The following is a 23,323-nucleotide window of genomic DNA, read 5'->3' as shown; positions in this document are numbered from 1 at the left end:
GCAAACCTGTGTGAAAAAGCCCATACAGACCAAGAAGAGGTGCTTCATTTGGAGGACATTTCATTGCCTGCCCTAACCTGGCAGACAGTGGGAAAGGAACCAGTACAAACCAGAGGGCTGTGGGTACAGCCATGCTGGTGCTGCAGCTCATCTTCCCAAAGCAGAGCTGCCCCGTCCCTGGAAACATTCAAGGTCAGGTTGAACAGGGCTCTGAGCAACCTGGTCTAGTTGAAGAACGTCCCTGCTCATTGCAGGGGGCTTGGACTGGATGACCTTGAAATGTCCCTTCCATCCCAAACTATTCTGTGATTCAATGGCTGGATGTGATGGGGGAATGTCCCCCACACCTCCAACCTGTCCCTCAGAAGATGCCTCACAAAGGACAAGGAATGGCTGCTTACTTTTTAGTGTGCTGTTCCTAACAGGCAAACAAGGGTAGGCTTCAAGTGTTTCTTTTATCTCCCCCCTACATTTGCCTCTAGCTCCTGCACTGAGCTCTTGAGTTGTGCAGCCCATTTGGAAACTCTGCCAAGAAAACGTATTCAGAATGAAATGGTACTAGAGAGCGTCAAGCACGTTCCCCATCCCACTGCTCTGCTCTCTGCTGCCTTGCTGCTAACCTGACTCTCTGCATAGGTGTGACCCAGAGGCGAGCGGGACGTAAGCCACACAGCTGGTCATTCTGCTTTGTCAGCCTCCATGCTGATGGTCAGGTGGAGCAATATTGCTCCACCTGGATCCGGAGCTGAAGCAGCTGCGTTTGCTCCCTACCTGGCTTGTTTGGCCAGATCCAAACCCTCTTCATGCAGAACACTGGAGAATTTCAGACACCTATTTAGCAAAACCAAATTTCTGCCCTCTTATCTCCCCTCTTCCATGCATCTCCCCCAGTTCATGGGGATGTACCTTTCAACGTGGGGACTTTTGTATTTCTGGGCCGTTTGGAGATGTCCTGGCGCTGTAAGACCTTACAGAGTGCTCACAGTGTTCCCACCTCACTCTTCAGCCAGCTGCTTCCAGGTTTGAGCTGAGTATCGCCATAATCTTGCTAGAGCTGTCCCGTGGTATGCCTGGTGGAAACACAGTGCAGAACATCTCTGTCCAGCTGAAGCATTTGAGCTTCAGTTGTGTTCAGGCTGAAGCAGAGTCAAAACGGTTTGGCTTCCTCTGCCAAGCTTAGGGAACCACGTCACAACCCAGGGGCTTGCTTTTAATTTCAGTCCTATGAATATAGATTGTCAGGGACTCTGCAGAAGCCAGTGGGCCGCTGGTATGCAGTTACTCTGCACAAAAGGTGCTGGTAAAGGAGTTTGAGCCACTGCTGAGGCTGGATGGCTTCTCCCCAGGCATCCCTTCGCCACAGCGGGACTGTGGATGCAGGGGAAGGCTGGGTGACTGGCGAGGGAGGCTGCAGCCCCAGGGATGCGAGGTGTGGACCCCACAGTCCCTGCATCCCAGAGTCAGGGGTCATCCCCATAATCTGGACTCCCCTGTTTGCAAAGGGCCTTTTCCCGGCTGCCCCCTCCCAGGGACACGGCATCTCTAGAGCCAGGGATGTTAGAGATGAAAGCCTGGGGCTTCGCTGCAGCCCGATTTTGAGGCTCACCAGGCACCTCTGCCTGGGAGCAGGCGCCCGGCAGGGGCGAAGGCCGCAGGGAGCACGCTGGCTGCTCCGCTGGATAACCGGGTCTCTCCCAAGGGGGCCAGCCTTGCCCCTCTGTGGGGGCTGCAAGCGGTGAAATACGCTGGGCTGTGTGGCAGAGGGGTGACGGGTGGGTGGGTGGGAGCGGGTGGGGAGCTGGCCCCACGCTTCTGCTAAGCCCTACCAAAACAAAGCAGGGCGGCCCCCCGCCTTCCCCCTATGGCGGTGGGGTGCGCTGCCTTTGTACCGGGGTGCCCACACGCCCCCCCCGCACCCGCCGTGCCCGCACCCTCCCGCGGCCCACACGGTGCCCCGCGGCCCCCGCACCCCTCCCCCCGGGTGCCCCCCTCCCCTCCCCGCGGTGCGGCTGCGGCGGGGGGGGGAAGCGGGCGGGCGCGCGCTCCCGGCGCGGCGCGTCCCCGTGGGCGGGAGCGCGCGGCTCGTCGCCGCCGCCGCCGGGCAGCCAGGGACGGCTCGGCGCGGCTCGGCGCAGCTCGGCACGGCTCGGCGCAGCCCGGCACCGCCCGCCGAGCCCCCCGCCCGCCCTCCCCCCACCCCCGCGCCGCCATGGACGGGGGAGCCTTCGGAGCGGGGAAAGCTGGCGGCGCCTTCGACCCGCAAGCCTTCATCCGGCAGCCGCAAACCCTCCTGCGGCTCCTCTCCTGGGTAAGGCCCCGCCGCCACCGGGGGCTGCCACCGGCACTGGCATCGGCAGCGGGGCGGGGAGCGTCCCGCCGGGCTGCGGGGGGCGCGGGCGCGGGGCTCCCTCCGGGGCGGGCAGCCGCCGCCGGCCCCAATCCCGACCTTCTGCATACCTGCGTATGCATATAGATATGTATTTCTCAAACTGTTATATATACGTTCTTACCTGTTATATATTTATTATTATATATTTTACATATGCTTGTGTGTGCATATGTATCCACATAGATATGCATATGTCCATTGATATGTTTCCACATGTCTAGATCCATACACACACAGATACATATGTATACGCCTCCGTAAGCATTCATGGCTATATCTCCATATATATATGCATGTGTATTTGGATATATGGATCTAGTGCTGGGTTTCTCAGTATGTATATATCTCTCTCTATATATCTACATATATGTGCGCTCACACAGATGTACAGCCCTATGAGCATATATATCTGTGTGTATGGATATAGGGCCATATGGGGTGAGAGCACTCTGCTGGGATTTCTTCCCTGGGGAGGGAAGGGGTGCGCCAGGTTGGACCATGACCCTATCTCCATCTCGGCTGTTTTGGAGCTGGTGGTGGGGTCTTCTCCCCCCCACATTCCCCTGTGCCGGTGGGTTTATGGTGGGCATGGGGACGCAGTGGGTTGTGAGGTGACGGGGGGAGCTGGGGGGTGATGCTGCAGTCCTGGCATGGCTCCCCAGCAGGTTGGGGCTCAAGGGGTGCTGGGCTCTGGCCCTGCTGGCACGAGTTTGGGGGGCTACAGGGGCTGGATGTTGCTCTGTGTTTTATCCTCATCCTCTCACCCTGCCAACCTCCTTTCCCTGTAATGCTTTGCTCTCTGGAATTTGTGGGGAAGGGGGCACAGGGGAAGGAGGGTCTAACGGGGGTGGTGGGGAGAGCACAGGGTGCCAGGGGACAGGTCTGTCCCTCTTCCCATGAAGCCGATCCCATGGCTGCCAGTGGGGCCGGTGCATATGTGCAAGAAGGTCATTGGGATTAAGGCAGTGAGAGCTGCAGCGCCGAGCTGGCAGGGAGAGATTGAGGTCTCGGCCAGGAGCGGGGAAGGGAGGGCAAGGGAGAGAGAGTGGAGGAGACACATGCGCACCAGAGCTGGAAGGAGAGGCATCAGGCTGGCTTTGGGAGGATGAAATAAAAGCAGTGCCAGGCAGGGGAAACGAGGAGGGAAAGGGAAGGTGGCCTGGCTTGCTGCCGGTGGTGGGGAGGCAGCCCTCGTGCTTCTGGGTGGGTGGGTGGGTGATGTCCCCTCTGGGTGATGTGACTCAGAGGGCAGCCAGAGCGTCCCAAGGCAGCTGAGGACGTGATTAATGTGGGCGGTCTGTCTGTCCGTCCATCTGCCCGAGCTTGTTTACAGTACAGCACATCACTCAGGGAGTGGGCTGGCAGTGCTGGGGCTGCCACTGGGCACCAGGCAAGGGGGTACGTGTGCCCCCTGCACCCAGGCGGGTGGAACGGAGCCAGCCCGCGAGCCCAGGGATGATGGACGTGATGTGACCTACAAAGGCGCTCTCGTTGCTAATCTCTGTGGCAGAATTTCCTCTTTCTCTCCCTCCCTCTTGGTCTGGTGGGTTTTTTTCCCCACTTCATCAGAGCACTGCGGGATTTTGGCTTCCCAGAGGCACCAGGTGAGGGAGAGAGGACAAGAAATATGTTTATTTTTAATTAGGTACCTACTCTGCTTCACAGTATTTTAGACATTCTTGGCTTGCTCACCGAGCTCAGCTCTGCACCCTGCAAGGTCTGCCCAGGCAAGGAGTGTTTCCTGGGGACTGGCATCTCCTTGGGACCCCACATTGTTTCCCCCTGCCCACCTGACCTTGGCAGAGGACAGGGAGGGATTTACGCCGGGCACTCCACTTGGCCATGGAAATTCAAGTCCTTTTACAGGAGCTGGAGGTGCTCCAGGTTAGCAGTCCAGCAAGGGAGGCTGGCCTGGCTGTAGTGGTGCAAGGCTACGCATGCCCCTCTTCTCTCCTGAAATACGAGTTTCTTCTCCTGCTTTTCCACTGGCTTGATCTTGTCTGTCCTCCTGAGCATCTCTCCCTCTGCAAAGCTGGGGAGCCACATATTTAGTTGTGGTTTTGGTATTTTTTTTAACTTGAGACTGAGAGGGGTCCTCATGAGCACTGAAGTCCTATCTCTGGCTGTCACAAGCATCAGACCCTTTATGGCCCCTTCCACAAATGGGTTGAACTTTGCTGAAAAAAAGACTAGTTCATGGGGTTTTTGCCCTTCTCGCTCCCTCTGGGAGAGGGTTCAGCGGCTCCAATGGTCAGGGCCTTCCACCATAAATCTATTCGTGGCTGAGTTTTTTATCCATTTGCTTTTGTGCTCTTGTGCCCTTCAGTTTAGACGGTGCTTTTCCCTCCCTAGTGTTTTCCCCTGGGTGTATTTATAGACTGCAATCGCATCCGCATTTAGCCTTTCCATTGCCAGGCTCTACAAGGCAAACTCTTCTGGTGGCGAAGGGCTCTCCATCCCTGTGGTCTCTTGTGAGAGTCCTTCCTTTCACCTGCTCTTGCATGCACTGGAAGCACCTTGCCTCCCAGCTCCTGAGATCTCATTTGCCTTTATCCAGCTCGTGGCGTGGGTGGTCCACTGTCTCCCCAGGGCAAGCCGGAGACTCCTTTTGGTCTGTTTCACATGATGAGCTTTCACTGAGAGCAGAAATTCTCGTGACTGCTTCCCCAGGCAGTGACCTTGTGCTTAGGTCATGCTGCCTTTTAGCAAGCTTTATGACGGCATGGGAGGTGCATATGGCGTTTTACCAACAGGCAGCAAAACTGGCTTCAGCCCATGGAGTTTGTAGTCCAACTGAGATGGATGCAAATCTCCAGGGAAAGCTGCAGGGTCAGGAGCAGATGGGGTGTGAGAATATTTATGTTGCTCCTCGCTGAGGAGGAGATGGGATAGGTTTGACAAGGAGGATGCTAAACTATGGAAAGAGGTTAGCAATTCTGGGACATCTGTCCACTGTGACCGTGTTGTGAGGCAGCTCGGGTTTCTTAGCTGCTTTGGAGGTTGGGCACAGCAGAGTATGTGGCTCCCTACAGAAAGGTTGCCTGGCATGGGTGTTGGAGAGTAGTGGTGGTCCTGCAAAGCGCCCTTGTCAGGTTTGGATGTTCACCCTCAGTGTGAGCCATTTCTCTGCTGCTGCCTGTCCCAGATGTGCTTACCTGGATGAAACAGCACCTTGTAGCGCAGGGAGGCAGCCCTATGGAGCAGTCCCTCCTGAGCATCTCTGCTGAGGCTGCCTTTAAGGGTATCTGCATCTTGCAGTGAGGGGACTTGTGTGATGCAGCTGGACTGAGGCTTGCCAAGGAAAGCAATCCACTGCTAGAAGATCCCACAGGCTTCTCAAACTCTCTGTAGGGAAGGGCAGAACAACTCCCTCCCTATTCCCAGTGGTGGTGAAAAGAAGTCATGCAGCCCACCTTTTTGTGGTGGGTGGCTGGAGTTTACTCCCAGTCCTGGTCTTTAAAGGCATTGCTCTACACCATGACATTTCACTTGCTGCTGGCTGCAACACAGGCATGCTCTGAGCTGAGCTGCATGGCACAGCTGGTGCCCCACAATAGATGAGACGTGGGTGCATGGGTGGGTTTTTTACCACCCTGACATATAGACCTGCATTCAGCCTGCTTAGGTGACCTGACGGCTGGAGCTAATGGAGCCTCAGCTGGAACTAGTGGAGATGGGTGACCCACACCAAGCTGGAGCTACACAGCTCCAGGATCATTCTTGAAATAAAGCAGGCAAGCGTGGGCACATCCCTGCCTAATCCTGTTGCGTCCTGACCGCAGTGCTCTCCGCAGCCGGCACGGGGGAGCTGGGAGGCTCCTTTGCAACCTGCGGGCGTTGGATGTAGCACCGGCTCCATAAATAAATAAAATGCTAATTGAAACAGGTTGTTCCAGGCGCTCCTGACTGCTTGGAAACCTGCTCACTGGAGAAACTGAAGCGCTGCTCAATGTAAAAGCCTAACAAGGCAAAAGTAACTTGCCTTTTGGAAGCAGGCCCAGCTAGGTGGCTTGAGTGAGTGTATTTCCACATGCAGCTGTACAGGCAAAGCAGCCGTTAAAACTTGCCACACAGATGTGTCCCCCTCCAACACCACGGGCACTGCCTCTCCAGAGGGAGGTTTGGTGAGGTTTGGTGGAGAGGTGCTGCCTGCCCTCCATCTCTTCCATCACCTGTTGCCATTGCCACTGTGTCCCCTGGCTGGTGTGAGCGCAAAGACCTTTCGAGCCGGGACGGGAAGCGCTATCCCCTGTCTCTGCAGGCATGTCCCATCCCAGGCAGCTCCAGCAGAGAAGACAAGGCAGGTGAAGGATGGGAACCACATCCCCAGCCTTGCCATGATGGGCTGGCACCTGCAAGCTGGAGGATGGGGACAAGCCCTAGCATGGCAGGCAGTACTGTCTCCTGCCTTGCTGGCGGGTCCCTGGCCTGCTGTAATGACGCCCAGCCTGTGACACCCCTTGCCTCTTCTCCCCATGCTGTCCTTTGCTCTAGGGAAAGGATACCAAGCATGGGCTTGTGGTAGTAGTTAAACTGAGCCTTAGAGCTCAGGTGGCCTCAGGAGCCTGAAGCCAGCTGCAAACTCCAGCTTCTTTCTGTCCCAAGTAAATTTAGCTGAGATGTTCCCTGTGTTCCTGGAATGTAGCTCATGTTCTCTGCCTCTGCTCCTCCATGTGATTTTTGCCCCAGCCACCATGCTCGCTGGCTGGGCGCTTGTGAGATGCCTTGGTGCATGGTGAAGGGAACAGGGCAGTTCAAGGCACGTGCTTTCAGTCAAGCCCTAGGTACAGTTCTTCATAGGATCCCGTTCTCTGGGTCAGCTTCAGAAAGGTTTTTTGGGGCATTGCTGTCACTGGGATTGGGTGAGAGGCTGTGTCAGAAGATGGACAGTAGATGTACACAGCTGCGTGGTGATTTGGGCTAGGATACAGCAGGTTGCGTTGTTTCCAGCATAGCATTTCCAGGAAAGATCTTGGAGCAGAAACAAATATGTTTGTTGGCATTTGCAGAGAAAAATCTGAGAAGTAGCACATGGGGACCAAATACAGTCAGAAATATGAGCAAAAAATAAGATAGCCGTATGTAATCTGCTGTTTTAAAACATGAGAGGCACACAGGTGGGGAACAGAGAAACTGCATGGTGATGAGACATCACTAAGGCAAACATTTGTGGCAAGACAAGGCAGCAGAGAGAACTTGTGTGGCTGTGAGAGGAGCAGGTGGCAGCGGATGCGGTTTCCACCTAGGCTGGCACAGCCAAGCCAAGGAGGGAGAGTTGTGTTGCTGGGAAGAAAATTGAATGCTTCATCATGCAAAAAGATGCGACCTTTGGGTGGTCACTTCGCTGAGCAGCGACCTAGCAATGGAGGGACCATCTGGAAAGCACAGAAGGACCTGGATACCACCATGGGGGTGTGGCTTTTCAGGGTTGTCACTAGTAACAGTGGGACAGAAGATGATGTTTGACCACGGGAAGAGCGTGAGACTTGTGGGACTGGATGCAGCTTCCTGAAGCTGCTGTCTGGGACACAGCCTGCTGTTACAGCAGAGGGAATCTGCCCCTGGCAAAGCTCTTCCTCCCTCCCTGGGGTGGCTGGCACGGCTGCTCAGCCCAGGCCTGGCTGTCGCTGGAGGCTTCCCAGCTTCTGACTCCCCATCGTCTCCCAGGGCTTGTGCTGCTGTTGGGGGGAAGATTGGTTCAGGTATGGGTCTGGCAGGCAGCGGAAGGGTTAATGGCTAGCATGTTGGCTGCCAAGCCATGTGTGAAAAAGGCTGGCTGGCCAGGAAAGCCTGTCCAGGATCCCGTGGCAGGAATTAGGGATGTGGAGCCTTTCTCCCCTCCATCACCTGCTTCAGCTCAGCCCCAGCTGGGGAGCTGGTGCCACGTGGCTGCTGGCTGGGGGGGGTGAGCTGGAAGGGAGGTGCTGGTGTATCTCTGCTCTTCCCCCATCCACTGCTCAGGGGAATCAGGTACAAATGGGTACAGGGAGTCCAGCCCCTCCAGCACCCGCACAGGGCTCAGGCACACCACCCAGACTGTGGGCAGGAGTCATTTGCTGCCTGCGTGGTGCCGGCTGGGGGAAATAAATAGAGGCCACCTGTTTCCAAGCTGCCAGTCCCATGCTTATCAAAAGCTGCATATGTTTTCTTCAGAATAAACTAAATACAAGTAGATCTAATGATGATAATAACAATAGCCATAATCCAGTCTGTGCAGGGCTCTCCAAAGCTTTACAGAGACTCCATTTGCGAGTAGTGGAATGAAAATGAAAGCCAGATCATCTCTTCCAGTTTATCACTTGCACTCTCCCCTGTTCTTGCTTTCTTTTTAAACAGATGTATTCTTGGTCATTACCAGATCAGACACAGAAGAGGTTATTGCTTCATGCTGCTCAAGGTAGATTTGATTTGAAGTCCCACGAGGAATATTATGTCACTAAACTATTTCCTCTCTATAATAGAATAAAGAGAGGGTGTGGGAGAGGGAGAGGCAACACACTGTGACAGAGCCTGTGATCAGAGGGCACCGCAGCGAGCCCAAGCAGGCAGCTTGGCAGAAACCCCCTTCAGCCTCATCCCCACCATCACGGGAGTCTCAGGGATGAAGTCAGGAGGCAGCATGACAAACTCCTGGAATGAGGTGCAGGAAAATCTTAGCGCACTGCCAGAGGCGGGCTGTGCTATGCAGCCATCACATGATGCTCAGGAGCGTCTGATGCACAGCTGGGGATGGGCAGCATGGTGGAAAGCCTCACATGATGTTCAGGAGGTTTTGGCTGGCTCTCTGCAGGGCTGAGCCTCCAGTGGGGAGGTGAGGAGGGGCCAGAGAGCCTCTCTTCTGAGGGCTCATCTCTCGCCTTTGCCTCTGGCAAAATCAGCTCACCTAATCTAGCAAGAGGGGGGAAAAAGAGATCTTTTATGGTGGGATGCAGAATTTTGCCTGTTCTGCACTTTTCTCTCTGTAGCAAGCCCTTACATGCTAGTAATGGCCAGTATGAGCCCCTTGAGAAGCTGAGAGAGGAAAATTCCCTCCCTGTCTCCTCCTCGCAGTGCTTAGTGATCATTTTGCTGTGTCCTTTGGCAAGTTGCTCTGTCTCTTTCAGCTTTGTGAAGTGCCTGACTCTGGGCTTTGCTTGGTGTGTCAGAGCTCTTTGATGAAAACAGAAGTCTGGGAAAATCATTGCAACAACCTGTGTGGATGTGATGTTTGAGGAATGGTGAAGTCGACAAAAGCTGGGTCCTGGCAGCAACGCTGACTTGGCCAAATCTTCACCAAGTGCTCTTTTCTGTTCCTTTTTTCAGCCTAGCTGAACATATTACTGTAAGAGACTGCGTCAGTGAGAACCACCATCCCTGTTGTTGGGCAAATAAAGTTTCTTGGCTCCGTTTTGAGCCTTAATTCTGTTCCTGAGAATACAAGCAGAACCTCGCTCCAGTCTTGGACGAGCACGCAACAATTACTGCAGGTGGGCTGCACACCTGCCCAATTAGTGTTGCTCTTGGAGGCTTAAGGAAACCCTCTCAACCTAAAAATCAAGTTACTTTAAGTCCTGTTAACTGACTTAAGCAGCCTTGCTGAAGAAATGAGACTGCTCAGGTGCACAAAGCTGGGGATGGATGCATGGTTTTTGTTGCTTAGCATAGGAAAGCAGCTAATGATCTCCCTCTGTGTAGCAGAAGGATGGGCTGTGTTTGGGAGCATCGGAATGCAGTGCTTTGCAGCTGCCTTCTGTCAGCCTTTGGACAAGACACTCACTGTGTCTTGGTGCTTAGTTGGGGGAAGGCTCCTGCCATCTTCTCCTCAGCTCTCTGCAGCTGGATGCGTATTTTGGACCATTTTATTAGTGGTTGTAGGCAAGACTTTGTGCAGCGAGGATTCACTATGCCAAACAGGTGTAGAAGGAACAGGGAGTGGTAACGCAGAGGAGCAAGAGGATTGTACTGGTGCTGCTGGTAGCTGGCATTTCTTCAGAAGTGATGCAGATGTGATGGGAACAGGAACATGAATGTGTCATCCTTGCAAACCTGGTGCTTTGTTTATAATCCAGGCAGACATTCATACTGCACTGGCTGCCTGGGTCATCTTTGCATGAATTGTGAAATCAAGGAAATAAACAATACTTGCTCTTTCAAAGGTGGGTTCCTACATCAGTGAGCTTCCACCCACCTGCCCCCGTAACAGCAAGAAGTAGCTACCAAGGATTAAGCATGCAACAGTTTCTCCTGAGGGCTGTGAGATCTGGGCTGTCACAATTATAATTTTCTAGAAAATTGTTTGTCTACGCACCCGTCACAACAGTTTCTTGGTACAGACATCAACAGGGATAAAACAGGCAACATTGTCAGCCAGCAGGAGCAGCAATTGCCTCTTCTTCTGTTGTCCAGCTCTGCTTGTTGGTGTGAATCCTCTGGTTTAAGCTGCCCATTCTTGCCCAGTTGGTGTTCTCCAGTCCAGCTCAAGGCTTCTGTGCTCAGCAGATCCTCACAGCATTTTGCTGTGCCATGAGGGTGGTGGTAGGCTGGCAAAGGGAGCAAGCCCTCTCCACTGCCACTGACTTTTCCCTGTCTGCAGTGCCGGGGAGTTGAGCATGGACCAGAGCTGATACCAGTGGTGAGGAAAACACGGAGAGGAGACATCCCTTAAGCTACTGTGCTTTGGTCCATAGAAAGCTTTCCTAAAGACAAAGAGTACTTGGGGGTGGCTGTTTCAGGACACAGAAGATAAGGACCTGCAGTGACTTGTTCTGCTCACAAGTGAGAATACCCTTAGTGGAATGTCCCCAGAAAACTCCTAAGATCATCTTAAATCAGATGCTTGCCAGTAAATCATACCTTGGGCATCTCCAGGCTGCGAAACATAGAGAAGTTGTGGCATCTTGGCTGGCTGAAGATAGAGAAAGGAAGTTAGGAATGCCACCTCTGCCTGAAAATTAGGGAGAGAGAGATGTCCCTCTGGTCTCGTGACTCTGAGCTGCATCTTTACGACTTGCCAACATAAAAAGGTACAAACGAGCAAATGTAAAAAGGAATTATTCAGCTTCTTTCACTCACAGATGAGAGCTCTTCCAGGCCAGCAGTAAAAGCAAAGATAAGAGCAGAAGGAAGATGTCTATCAGGATATGAGCGAAGTAAACAGAGGTGTCTCTGGGGAGAGGCCATTACAGAAGTTCATTCATCCCAAATGAGTAAGCAGAGACTTGAAATACAGCTGGTTGCAAAGGTTGACCTGAGGCAGGGAATCGACGTTTTGGCAGTTTTGAGCTCTAAACCAAAACTGAACACCAGACTGTGCCACTTTTGAGGTGGTTTCTCATCTTCCAAAGAGAAGATATGCTTTCCGTCTAATGCTGTAGAATACGGGGTACCCGCTTTGTAATCCAGCGTATGGAGGTTGGTACTTCAGGTAGCAGCATCAGTGTGGGTCACAGCCTCACATTAGGACATTACTTCAGGAGTCTCTCAGCTCTCCCTCGGATTAGAAAAACAGTGTTACTGCCAATGGTCCTAGGCAGACCTGTCAGCCCAGCCTGTTGTGAAGGTGTGTGAGCCTGGCTGTAATTGTGTGCAATTTCACCGCTTTCCAAACCATTGAGGCTGAAATTTTGAAGACCAGACCTTTGCTTCAGGCAGAAGAGATTTTTACTTAATTTTCATGGGCAATTTCTGCAAAGTATGATCAATCTTGATTTTCAAGAAGGAGGAGGAGAACAAATCAGTTGTTTTACTTCTAAGCTTAAAAAGCTCTTGTGAACTTTCAGAGAACCCATACAGTCCCCATGCTTAGGATAGGATTCAGCTTTTTTCGTTTGCTGTAGTGTGTCAACAATATGCCCAATCTCAGCAACCCAAGTGTGACCGAATAATGAGCCTTGGGGTGAAAAAGTAGTATCGGTGTCAGTGGATACTTGTTAGAATTTGGCAGCTGAAACATGACCAGCACTGAGTATCTGCCCAAGGGCTGCTGGGACCATAGGTAAGGATTGTCCTCTTGTTCTTGATGCCACAGGTCAAACAGCAGAGGCCTGTGCTGTGGATCTCAGGCATACAACCCCACCAATAATAGATGGTGTACTGCGCTGGCATTAATCAACAGTTAATTTTGTCACAAAGCTGCTGCTTTGCTTTCTGGGTTGTCTGCCATGCCCTCTTCTGCTGCTTGGTTGGATTAGGTGGTACTGGGGTCCTTCTGACCTAGCAAACCCTCAGACCTACCTCCACTCCCTGCAGGAGACTTGGCCGCCTCATCTGCTTGTGTGCTGCCTCTTCTTGCGGGTTGGGTGGTGGTTCCAGGGGTGCCAGGGTCCTGTAGCACAGGCAGCTCCCAGGCTAGCAGAGTGCCCTGGTGACATCCCAGTGCAAATCATATGTATGTTCACCCCATGCTTGAAGTCCCATTTCCCATCTACCTGGGGCTCTCACAGGCAGCCTGCAGATGGGCTTTTCCTACTGAGGGTTTCAAGATGCCCTGCAAAGAAAAATCTGTACATGCTGCCTTAATCTTCCCCTCTTTCTCCTGTGGCTGTGAGGGGAAGCAGTTTATCTGAGAAGCGGGACGGAGCCTGCTGTGTCAAAGAGGGACAGCCTTGTGGCAGGCAACGAAGGCTAAGCCTGTGAATGAAGATTAGACCAGCAGCGGCAGATTACGGCATTTCTACCTAGACTCATCCTTAATTCTGCCTGATTTAAAATAACATGCAGTGGCAGTGATGGGTAGGGAGGATTCATGATGGCCCTGCCAGGTGGACCTGGAAGGGGGATGTTTGGCCCATGAAATCCACAAGGAAGGTTGGAAGGTGGTGGCGTGCAAGTGAGTGGACAGCAGGATAGGTGGTGTCATGGGCTGGGCTGATGGAAAACTGGTGGGGAAAGGTGTGTGATGTGTGGGGAGATGGGGATAGTGGGACCCAGGAGAGTGGTGCTGCAGAGCAAGCAGAGCTGTGATTGTGGGGAGGTGGATAGGGAAAAAAGCGTAGTAGCTGAGTAGATAAAATTAGTGAACAAATGTGTGGTAGAAACAATGAATTCCTAGAAGGAAAAGGAGTGGGTGGAAGAATAAGTGTAGACTAAGAGGTTTTCCACTACTTGGAGCCCTTGTACTCAGGCACCTGCACCAAACCCATATCCCAATTTATACTCCATGTTGCCTCCCTGTGTGTCTGTGGGAAGCTACCCTTACTCTGGACTGTGACTGCTTTACATTGCTTTAGATCAGATGGATAAAAAGGCTCAATCTAAAAGTGTCCTATTTTAAGTTAATCCTCAGAAATAAAATGAGACCATCTCCCCAGTAAATTCCCCACGACTACAGCCCAGGCAGGGCAGCGGGGTGGGAGCTCAGCAGGGCAGAGAGGTGCCTGTCCCCTGCAGAGCTCTCCTCTTTTGTGCTGGTCCAGAGAGATGGGGCTTGCCTTGACGTGTCTCCTGCCTCCCTCCCCACCAGGTGTTCTCCATTGTGGTGTTTGGCTCCATTGTCAATGAAGGGTACGTGAACCGCCTGGACGAAACACAAGAGCACTGCATTTTCAACCGCAATCGCAATGCCTGCAACTATGGCATTACCGTGGGTGTCCTCGCCTTCCTCAGCTGCCTTCTTTACCTGGCTCTGGATGCCTACTTCCCGCAGATCAGCAGCGTCAAGGACCGCAAGAAGGCAGTGCTCTCGGACATTGGAGTCTCGGGTGAGCTTGCTGGCTGGTTGGCCATAGAAGCCCTCTCATCTGCTGGCAAGGGAGAGGGAGGGAGCTTCTGCCCCCTTGCAGGCCGGGTCCCTGCTGAGAGGGAGGTCTTCGGGTTCTGTGCTTTCTCAGGCCTTCTCTCTCCATTTCTTCCCCTTTCTCTTCTTCTCAGCCAATCTGGCTGATGCCTCCCTGCTGTTTTCCATAGGCATAGCTCAGGGAGCCCTTTAGGATCAGCACGTCTTGCCTCCCTGCATGCTTGTGCTTGCTAAGGCCACGTGTTGATGCCTCTGGAGATGGTACTTCCTTCTCTTCCAGCTCCAGGGGATTGAACCCCATATATTCTAACATAAAAAACCACTGAGGGTTTCATGAGGCTGAGTAAACCAGTCCTCCTAGGTTACCTGGCATTCCCCATCTGCAGGACCTCCTCCAGCCCTGAGGCTTATTCTAACTCACAGTCAGATCTGTCCATCCCCAGTAGTGTGTTGAAGTGACAGAGTGATGGGGTGTGTGTATGTGCATGTGTAACACCAGTCAGCAGCATCATGAGGAGGTGCTTTGCTCTCATGCTGTGATCCCGAGTTGCTCTACTGATTTACTCTGGCATATAGGCAGACTTCTCCTTGCCAGGGTCCCTCCCCAGTTTGTCAAAGGGGCCATGAGTGGAGTGAGAGCAGGACTGGATGCAGCATCTGAGCTTGTTTAGGACTTCTGGCTTGTAAGTTTGTTCACAGTTAGCCTCTTGCCTAGCAGTCCTGTGTACAGCTAACAAGAGAAGGGGAATGGGAAGGACTGAGCCCTGTTTTGCTGCCACTTAGGAATGCCCATTTCCCTCACTGTCGGGTATCTGGCTGCACCTGGCAAAGAGGGTGAGTCCCACTCCTCCCCACCAGCTGCCAGTCTGGACTCGTGGCTCCCCTCTACCTTCACCCCTTGCCCAGGGGTACAGCATGTTAATGATCCTTCAGCACCTTTCCTCGGTGTGAGTCCCTTAGCCTGCGCTGTCCTGAGCAAAAGCCAGTCTCTGTGCAGCTGCAGGCTGGCTGCTTCTCACCCTTCTGCAGCTCCCTTGGAAGGAATTGCTCTTTGCTTGTCCTTGCGGGACAGGGTTGTGAAGCAGTGGCTGTTTCAGAGAGCCCAGGTGATCACTCCTGTACTGGAAGCCCTTCAGGCTCCATCCCAAGGCAAATGCAAGTCCTGTGATCAATCCAAACACAAGCAAATGAACTCCTCTGAGGTATTTTATGCAGACACCTATTGTCACCTTGACAATTTAGCCATCAGCAAGACTGCCAGCTTGCTTGCGCTTAGGTAGGTTGTGTGGGCAGAGTTTGGCCCAGTCTGCAACACATCGGTGGGTCTTGTAGTGTTGAAGTTTCCAGAGAAATATGATGTGTTTATGTTCTGTTCACACATACCTTCTTGATGTCTCTCCCCTTCCCCTTTGGCATGCTGGTGGTGGTCCATCCCAGCCTTTTGGGCATTCCTCTGGTTCGTTGGCTTCTGCTTTCTGACCAACCAGTGGCAAGCTTCAAAAGAAGAGGACAACCCACTGAATGAGGGAGGGGATGCAGCCCGAGCAGCCATCACGTTCTCGTTCTTCTCCATCTTCACCTGGGTGAGTACAGCAGCCATGATGTTGGATCAAGTGTCCTCTCCACTATATTAGCTCGTGGGGAATGGAAGGTGACTGGCTAAGAGTGATTCCCTCTGAGATCTCAGTTCACGTGGCTTCTGAGAAGGGAAAACAGGAGGGTAGGTGGTTAGGAGGTAATCTTGGGAAGCAAGGACTCAAAAACTTACATGGAAGAAGGCGCTAGAGCATTAATAAGCACAATGGGCAAGAGTCCCATATCCCAGTAAGGAGCATCCTTGACAAACCTCTGATACAACCTTGGACAAGCCAGCTCCCCAGGCATCATTTTCCCTGTGTGTCAGAAGACTTTACCAGCATTTTCACCTCACAGACAGTAAGCAAAGAAGGGAACTCCAGGCCAAGGGTTGCACCCATCTCCCTCCCTGCTTTGCTCCTGCCACGTAAAATGTCATCAGTGGCCACAAGAAGCTGCAATCAGCATCCCTTTGGGCTCTCCCTCTGCACCCACGACTGCGGCGCCACCTCACTGGGTTGCCTCTTGGGAAGCTGGTGGTGCTGCCTCTTAAGCCTGCCATTTCTCTAGCAGTTCTTTGTTGCTGCTTTCCTGGAAAAACGGTGGTGTGCAATATAAATATCCCCCATGATTTCCTCCCATCTCTGAAAGCACCAAGCCCGAGTGATTTTTGTCTGAAGTGACAGGATGGTGCCAAGCAGGAAAGCATTTAATGTCAGTCTCCTTGAGGCTTTATCATCTCCTCTCCCTACAGGCCTTAACGCTGGGCAGGGGCCAGGTAGGAAAGGTGCTGTAAGGCCACAAAGCTGTGAGAGGGAAAGGGGGGCTGCAGAGTGTTGTGCAGTCAGCACCCTCGGCAGGGTGACACCAAACGGGGCAAGGGACAGCAGTGTCTGTGTGTGCCCCCCACAGGCTGTGTCCTGCACTTGAGTACTGCCAAAAGCCCCTTGCAAGCTCCAGCAGAAAGTGTGACAAGGAGTATAGCTTTTGCAAGGGTTTCCTCAGGACCCTTTTTGAGGTGCCACCACCTGCAGTGTGGTCCTCCCTGATGCACAGGTTTGCAAGTGGCTAAGTAGGCATCCTCTTCGCCCCATTCCTTGAGGGTTTTATTTCAAACACTTTGGTTTGCTTTTCATTACTGATTCTCCTTCCCACACCCCTCTTTCTCCTCACAGGGCTTTCTCGCGTTTCTGGCTTTCCGGAGACTCAGAGACATTACTTTTCAGGAAGAATACAACACCCTGTTCCCTAACTCCCCGTCCTTGCTGCCTTAGTGCCCCTCACTGATGGGGGAATTTGGGGGAAGGGGTAGAGGGATGCAGCTGGAGGAGGTTACTGAGCAGAAACAGTTCCAACACCCCAACCATGGGTGCGTGGTCACTGCAGGGCGTGGGGTGGGAAGACATGGGCCATTGAACTGGAGTGTGGTTGTCCACTGAACAGGGGATCTCCCTCTGGGGAGTTGGAACTGGCAATTTCTTCTCCTCCTCCTCTGCTCCCTTCTTTCTCTCACCCACACCCTAACTAACAATGCATAACACCACTGCGGCTTTCTTTTGATGACTGCTGAGACCTAATACTTCAGCCAGGAGATGCCCTCTGCCCCCACTACTTTATCTCCTCCATTTCCTCCCAGCCCTCATTCCCCCAAAACCTCTCCCCTGTCACCTGCCAGACGGCTTACCTCTTTCAGAGATGCTCTGGGACAACGAGCCGTGCCTGCTGGGGTCCATGATGCTGAACCCTGTGCCTGGGCTCCCTCAGTCCACCAAAGGGTGTCCCACGTGCAGTGCCTGGGGCAGGAGGCAGCAGTATGCTTTCGAACCATCCCCTGGTCTGGGAAGCAGCTGTCTTGCCTCCTGCTGCTCCTTTCCAAGGTCTGGGCTGTACCGTGTGGATGCTGGCTGGTGAAGGAGTTACAGGGGGTGACCACTACCTCGCTACTCTGGGTCAAATCCTGCTCTCCTTCCTGGCTTCTGCAGGCAAAATGGCTGCGTACCTCCAGCCCAGCAGATGAATCTTCTGTGGTGTTGCTGAGGCAGATTGCCTTCCCAGGGGCAGGAGGGGCTGAATGGGATAACCACATGCCAACTGAGCCTCTGCGACCTGTGCCATGTCAGTGAAACCCCACCACCAGGCAGGAGGTGCCCAGCATACCCCAGAGACACCGGGGAGCCCCGGCAGGCTGCACGCAGCCAGCTGGGCTCAAGCCAGCCGTGCCCAGCCCTCCTCTGTCCTGGCAGGCTCATGCTTTCTGTGGGGCAGCCTGAACCTCATGCTCTCAGGGGTGTTTCACTGGTGGTCTGCCACGTGGGCCTTGCACACTAATCCGTAACCACTACTAACCCCACTTTTGTTTGTTTCTCTTTCTCGGTACGTTCCCCCTCTCTTTTCTCCCCTCCCCTCTCTGCTTCCCAACTCTTCCCTCCACCTCCTCCCTTAAAGGTGGGCCAGGCGTTCCTGGCTTATCAGCGTTTCCAGCTGGGTGCCGATTCGGCCCTCTTCTCCCAGGACTACATGGACCCAAGCCAGGACTCCGGCATGCCTTATGCTCCCTACACGAATGAGGAGGATGCTACAGATGCGGTGGGGACATACCAGCAGCCCCCTCCAGCAGATGCTTTCGACACCGAGACACAGGGGTACCAAACGCAGAACTACTGAGCCACCGATGCCCCTTTCCCTTCCCCTTTCCCTTCTGCCCCTTTTCCCACCGCCGGCAGAAAGCCGAGGCACAAACCAGACAACGTGCGTTAGTGGCACAAGAGGTGGCTCTCAGCTATGCTCCAGCCTTCTGGGTCATCTGTTTTTATTTATCGTTTTTAAAAAAGGAAAAAAGAAAGAAAAAAAGGTTTCCCCATCACCTCTTCCTTCTCCTCCCCCCTAAAACTACCTGCCAGAACCAAATTCTTCCAAAATCTGTCACCTCCTTGTGAAAGGAAGGTCCCCCCCTTCCCTCATCTCCCTCCTGCCTGCTGCAGAGGGCACAGTCTGGCCAGTGGGCAGGAGAGGGGCTACAGTGCCAGCAGGGCAGGGGAGAGGGTACTGGAGGCAGAAAGGAAGGAATGAGAGGGACTCGGGACCTTTCTAGAAAAGACAGTGTCACTAAAGGCTGGAGTAGATGCAGGAGCATCTGAATTGGGCTGGAGAGCCTGGTGGCTCAGGGAGGGGGATAGTGTTGGTGTCAGCATGCAGGAGTGCCAGGGTGGAGGGGGGCCAGAGGGAAGCAGGAATGGCATCCCCCACGCAAAGACAGGGGGGCTTTTCTCTGCCACACACTGGCGAAGGAGTGATGCTTTATTTTTAGAGGTTTTGGGGAGAAGTGGTATTGGGGGGGGTGTGGGGGGGTGGGGAGCATGGAGAGATAAAATGGGAAGGGCATAAGGAAGATTTGCAAGTACAATCAAAAACTACAGTCATGTCTGTAGGTTACAGCAAGAGACTGGGCAGAGCAGAGGGTCAGTGCCGGGGGAGTCATTCCTTCCCCAGCCCCCTTGGATTGAGGTGGAAGTGATTCCCCTCACCTGTACGTTCTGCTTGCCACTCTTCTGAGACCAGTGTTTGGCGAGGCAGGAGGGGAGCCATGCCCAGTCCCTGGCCCCCAGATGTAGTGCCTGTGGAAGGAAGGGGAAGGATGGAAGAGGTGGGCTTCTAGGGGGCCCTGTGAGCCCTCGTCTCCAGCTGGGCTGGTTCGAGGCGGAGAGGAGAGCTTTGCCATTTCACCCTGGGCAGGAGGAGGAAGGAAAGCCAGATTCACTCCTCAGGTCCTGCTGAACCCTCCTCCATTCTTCTGCTACCACAGTGCAAAGCCTCTTACTGAGACCATCTTTGTAGCACACGGGAATGGAGCGGGCTCCCCCTGGAAAGAAATACTGCTGCTGGGATGGCCAGCATGCGACTGGCTCTTGCACAGGGGTGCAGCCAAGCAGGGAAGGGTCCAGCACTGCGCAGCTCTCCTTTGCCTCCCACTCAGATGGGGAGGAGGTCTTGGTGTACAGAGAATTGCTTGGGGCCAGACCGAGCTCTCTGGAAACTGGTGTTGCTGTACTTGCCATAGAGTATACCGTAGTGCATCTTTTGCAGCAGCTCAGATCCTGGCCGTGTTTAAAGCTTCGCCTAGGTGGCAGTAGTGACTCTCAGATAGAGCTTGTATGGACATTCCACACATGATTTTCCTTCAAGTAAAGAAAGATACAGCTGTGGAAGCACACTCTTCATTTCAGGACAGAAGTAAGGTCTGTGTGTGAAGATGGTCCCTAAAGGGAAATAATTCAGCAATAGCCACCTGGACAATTCTCCCCAGCACAGACATCTCTCAGAGCACAAAGAGCAGGGTATGCCTTGCAGCAGTGAGGAGCTCCATCCCCCAGGCAGCCGCCCCACTCCACCCAACACTGGCCCCAGTAGCAGAGATCAGGAGCAAATTCAAGCATCCAGCCTGCTCCCCGTAGCACCCGTAGGAGTCAGGATGATGGGACACAGGTCTGGCCTGTGGTTGCGTGAACATCTCATCTGGAGGACACTAAGGTTACCAGTCCTTCCTTTCTTCCCAGCACAACTCCTCTCCAGCTGCCCCACAATGATAGGGAAGGGGTAGAAACCATAGAGCTGCAGGCCCCGAGAGAGAGGGGGGAGTTGTTGTCCACTGTACAGAGGCACCATTTCTACCTGCTCCTACCAGACTTGTGCTGCCGGTGGCTGTCCTCATCGCTTGTCCCCATCATGGTTTGCCCCCTGCCTTGCTGGTGGTTAACCACTGGTGAGGATGCGAGAGGGGGACCAGCTAGCCTCATGGATGCACCAGAAGGGACTGGGCCCACATCCCTCACTCTGGCTGCAAGCAAAAGCAATACTGTAAATAGGAGAGGTATTTTTTGGAGGGAAGCTCCTCAGCCTTCTTTTTCTGTGGGCTGAGCCTAATATTTAGGCTTGGGAGGGAGTTACTTTATTAAGAGAGGTTCGTTATGACTGTGGCTGTGGGGGGAGCTCCCTCCAGTTTGTCTCCTGCCAGGGGAGAGAAAGGAACGAATGATGAGGTGGAAGAGGAGAAAAACTAGTTGTACTCACCCAGACTCACCTGTGTCATGCTTCGTGCTTTCGTTTGTGGGGTGGGGGGTGGGATGGGACCAAGAGGAGGAGTAGGCTATAAATAACCAACCCTCAGCAGAAATGTGATGTACTTATTGGGAGGAACTGCCCATCACATGTCTCCTCTCCTTGGTGAGGAGGTGAGGGACTAGGCACGTGAGGAGAAGCATGGACCATATGTGGGGGTTCTACCTGGGTCTATGTTTTGGGGTGTAGCACAGGAGCATCTTATATGCCCCTTCTCCCGTCAGAGTTACCCAGACAACTAAGCACCGTTTGGGGCTGACTGATGAGGAAGCTTTTCTCTATCCTCTTTGGCTTGCTGCCCTCATGTAACCAGCTGATGGGTTCTGGTGGGCTTGAGGTAGGAATGGCCGTCCCCCTCAGAGCTGGCACTTGAGACATGATCCAGGTGGCTTCATCCTGGGTTACTGCCCATCTCTCTGGCCTTTTCCTCCTTGCTTTGTGTTGTAGGAAAGGCATTGGTGTGGCAGGGGACACTACAACAATAAATACTTGGGCAAATTCTTGCTTTTCCTCATGGGAGAAGACATATCCTCTGTGGGTTGACACACTTTCAGTCTTTGCAGTGGAGGGTTGGTGGTGACAGACCTGGAGGTGGGACTCTCCTTGTTTGCATGTAGCTCTTTAAAATGCAATCTCCAGTGGCATTTGGCTGGTTTTGCAGCTGATGAAAGATACGGACCCACCCAAAGGGTTGGTTATCTTATCTTAGGTGCTGCTGATAAGTTGCTGTCTATTTCTGGTGATCATAGGCAAGACCTGAGCAGCTGGCTGGAACATGTCCCTTTTAGATCCTAAACATGGGTGAGATCAGCCCCACTCCAGGGATTAGGAGATCAGAGGGAAGGCTGTATAAGCAAAACGATAAAGTGGCTTTCTTCCCTCTCTGCCATTTGTCCAGATTACAGAGGATTACGCATCCCCTGTTGGGAGCAATGGCCCCTTAATGTCTTCTTATCTTACAAAGCCCCCAAGTAAGAGACTGTTTTGTGGAAGCAGGGGCTGTGAAGGGCAAAGGGATGATGAAACTTTGCCCCAATTCTACCTGTGGCTTCAGTCTTCTGACGCGTCCCCATCCCCTGCTCACCCGTGTCCCCACCACACTGTTCAGCACCTCATCACACACCCTTCCCCTCCATGTTATTCCTGGCAGTTCCCTCAGGGGAGGAGGTGTCTTTGTCCCTGCAACTCTTGCAAGCGCTTGGGAGGACCCGGGAAGGCAGCATTGCAGGGTGGTTCCCACGGGACTCTTGGCTCTGATCCCCAGAGCAGGTACAAGGCAAGGAGCCCAGCAAGGCCACCTCATGCAGCAAGTCCAAACCATCCATCCAGACAACTCCCTGCTGCCTACGTGGCATCCGTGACACCACCTGGGCTGCCCTGCCCCTTCCCCTGCCTCATTACTGCCTGTGTATAGTATATATATTATATATATATATTTAAAAAGATGTATAATATAAAGCTATACATATATACGTATATACAATGACTCATGGATGGCCTGCTGCATACAGGATCCCCTGAGTGGTCTTGTCTAAGCCCGAGTGTCCCTTCACCCCTCCTCCCGCTCCACCCCTCAGCCCCGTCTGTTCCAAAATCCAACTACAGCGAACCCCGCCACCTTGGCACCTGTGTTTACAATGTCCTATATATTTGTGGTTAACAAAGTGAAGGTGGTAACTACTGGTGTCTCAATAAAGTTATGAGATTCAAAATAACCAAACTATATGGAAAAAAATGGTCTGGAGTTTTTTCTTTGGGAAGGGATGGCTTTTTTTGCTCAGTTTGCTACAAGAGCACAGCTCCTATGCTCCTGCATGGTCGGCGGGCAAGTTTATTGACAGTTGGTGGCTTGAATGGAGGAAAGAGACTTACAGAACTGCCTTTAATGAGAGATACATTTCAGCGGGAGCTAATGGTCCTTTGTTTTTCTTGGCCTAAATTTCAAATCACACATACCGTCAAGTGTCTTTTACCTAATCGGTAGGAAGGTAGGAAGACATGAGAAGGAGCTTGACATGCCATGTTAGAAGTAGACTTTCACTGTGAAAGGGATGTGGCTATAGGGGGTGTGGATGGGGGACATCCAGGAATATAGGATACAAACTTATATGAAAATAAACATCTGTATTTCCACACCGGGGGAAGCAAATCTGTTTACTCCTTTAATATGTTTCTACCTCTATTCATCTATGTGTGACCATTGCTCAGGTGTCTAGCATAGTACACATGCTCAAAATAATCAAATACTGGGAAACAAAGGCTCTCAGGCAATGTCGACAGTGGGTGTCAGTAACTGATAGCCTGCCACTAAAAAGGATCTCACTTCAATGGGTTTTGCAATAAAAATAAAATTCAAAATCCCATCCCATGCCAATGCTTAGGTAAAGTTTCCTTCTCATCCCCTTTTAATGAACCTGTCACCTGAGGACCTTGAGTATCACATTTCTCAACCCCTGTGCAGTTTGAGGACAGTAAGCAGAAGCGTGGTGGTGAACACATTCCACCCATTCCTCCAAACTCTCTCTCCCCTT

The 23,323-nt window shown here is 52.9% G+C and overlaps 1 protein-coding gene across 2 annotated transcripts; it reads left to right on the top strand.

Moving 5' to 3' along the window:
• The first annotated feature begins 2,065 nt into the window (after positions 1–2,065).
• Positions 2,066–22,512, top strand: SYNGR1 (synaptogyrin 1). 2 transcript variants are annotated; one of them, XM_037388825.1, is made up of 4 exons: positions 2,066–2,308; positions 13,830–14,067; positions 15,540–15,685; positions 16,853–18,241. In XM_037388825.1, exons 1-4 carry the CDS (start codon positions 2,210–2,212, stop codon positions 16,949–16,951), a joined length of 582 nt encoding a protein of 193 aa, XP_037244722.1. In that variant the 5' UTR covers positions 2,066–2,209; the 3' UTR covers positions 16,952–18,241. The 2 variants fall into 2 exon arrangements, with proteins under 2 accessions (XP_037244722.1, XP_037244720.1); XM_037388823.1 differs by having other exon boundaries at positions 2,069–2,308; positions 18,123–22,512.
• Positions 22,513–23,323: the final 811 nt, after the last annotated feature.

The sequence above is a fragment of the Falco rusticolus genome, chromosome 5 (assembly GCF_015220075.1).
Source record: "Falco rusticolus isolate bFalRus1 chromosome 5, bFalRus1.pri, whole genome shotgun sequence".
NCBI classification, from domain to species: domain Eukaryota; kingdom Metazoa; phylum Chordata; class Aves; order Falconiformes; family Falconidae; genus Falco; species Falco rusticolus.
This window is presented reverse-complemented; position numbering and strand designations above follow the sequence as displayed.

What these genes read in the sequence shown, in the direction of transcription:
- SYNGR1 (XM_037388823.1), top strand. Translation starts at nt 2,210, where the DNA reads ATGGACGGGGGAGCCTTCGGAGCGGGGAAAGCTGGCGGCGCCTTCGAC. An exon ending in TCCTGCGGCTCCTCTCCTGG is followed by an intron (nt 2,309 to 13,829) that starts GTAAGGCCCCGC and finishes CCTCCCCACCAG; the next exon opens with GTGTTCTCCATTGTGGTGTT. An exon ending in TCTTCTCCATCTTCACCTGG is followed by an intron (nt 15,686 to 18,122) that starts GTGAGTACAGCA and finishes CCTCCCTTAAAG; the next exon opens with GTGGGCCAGGCGTTCCTGGC.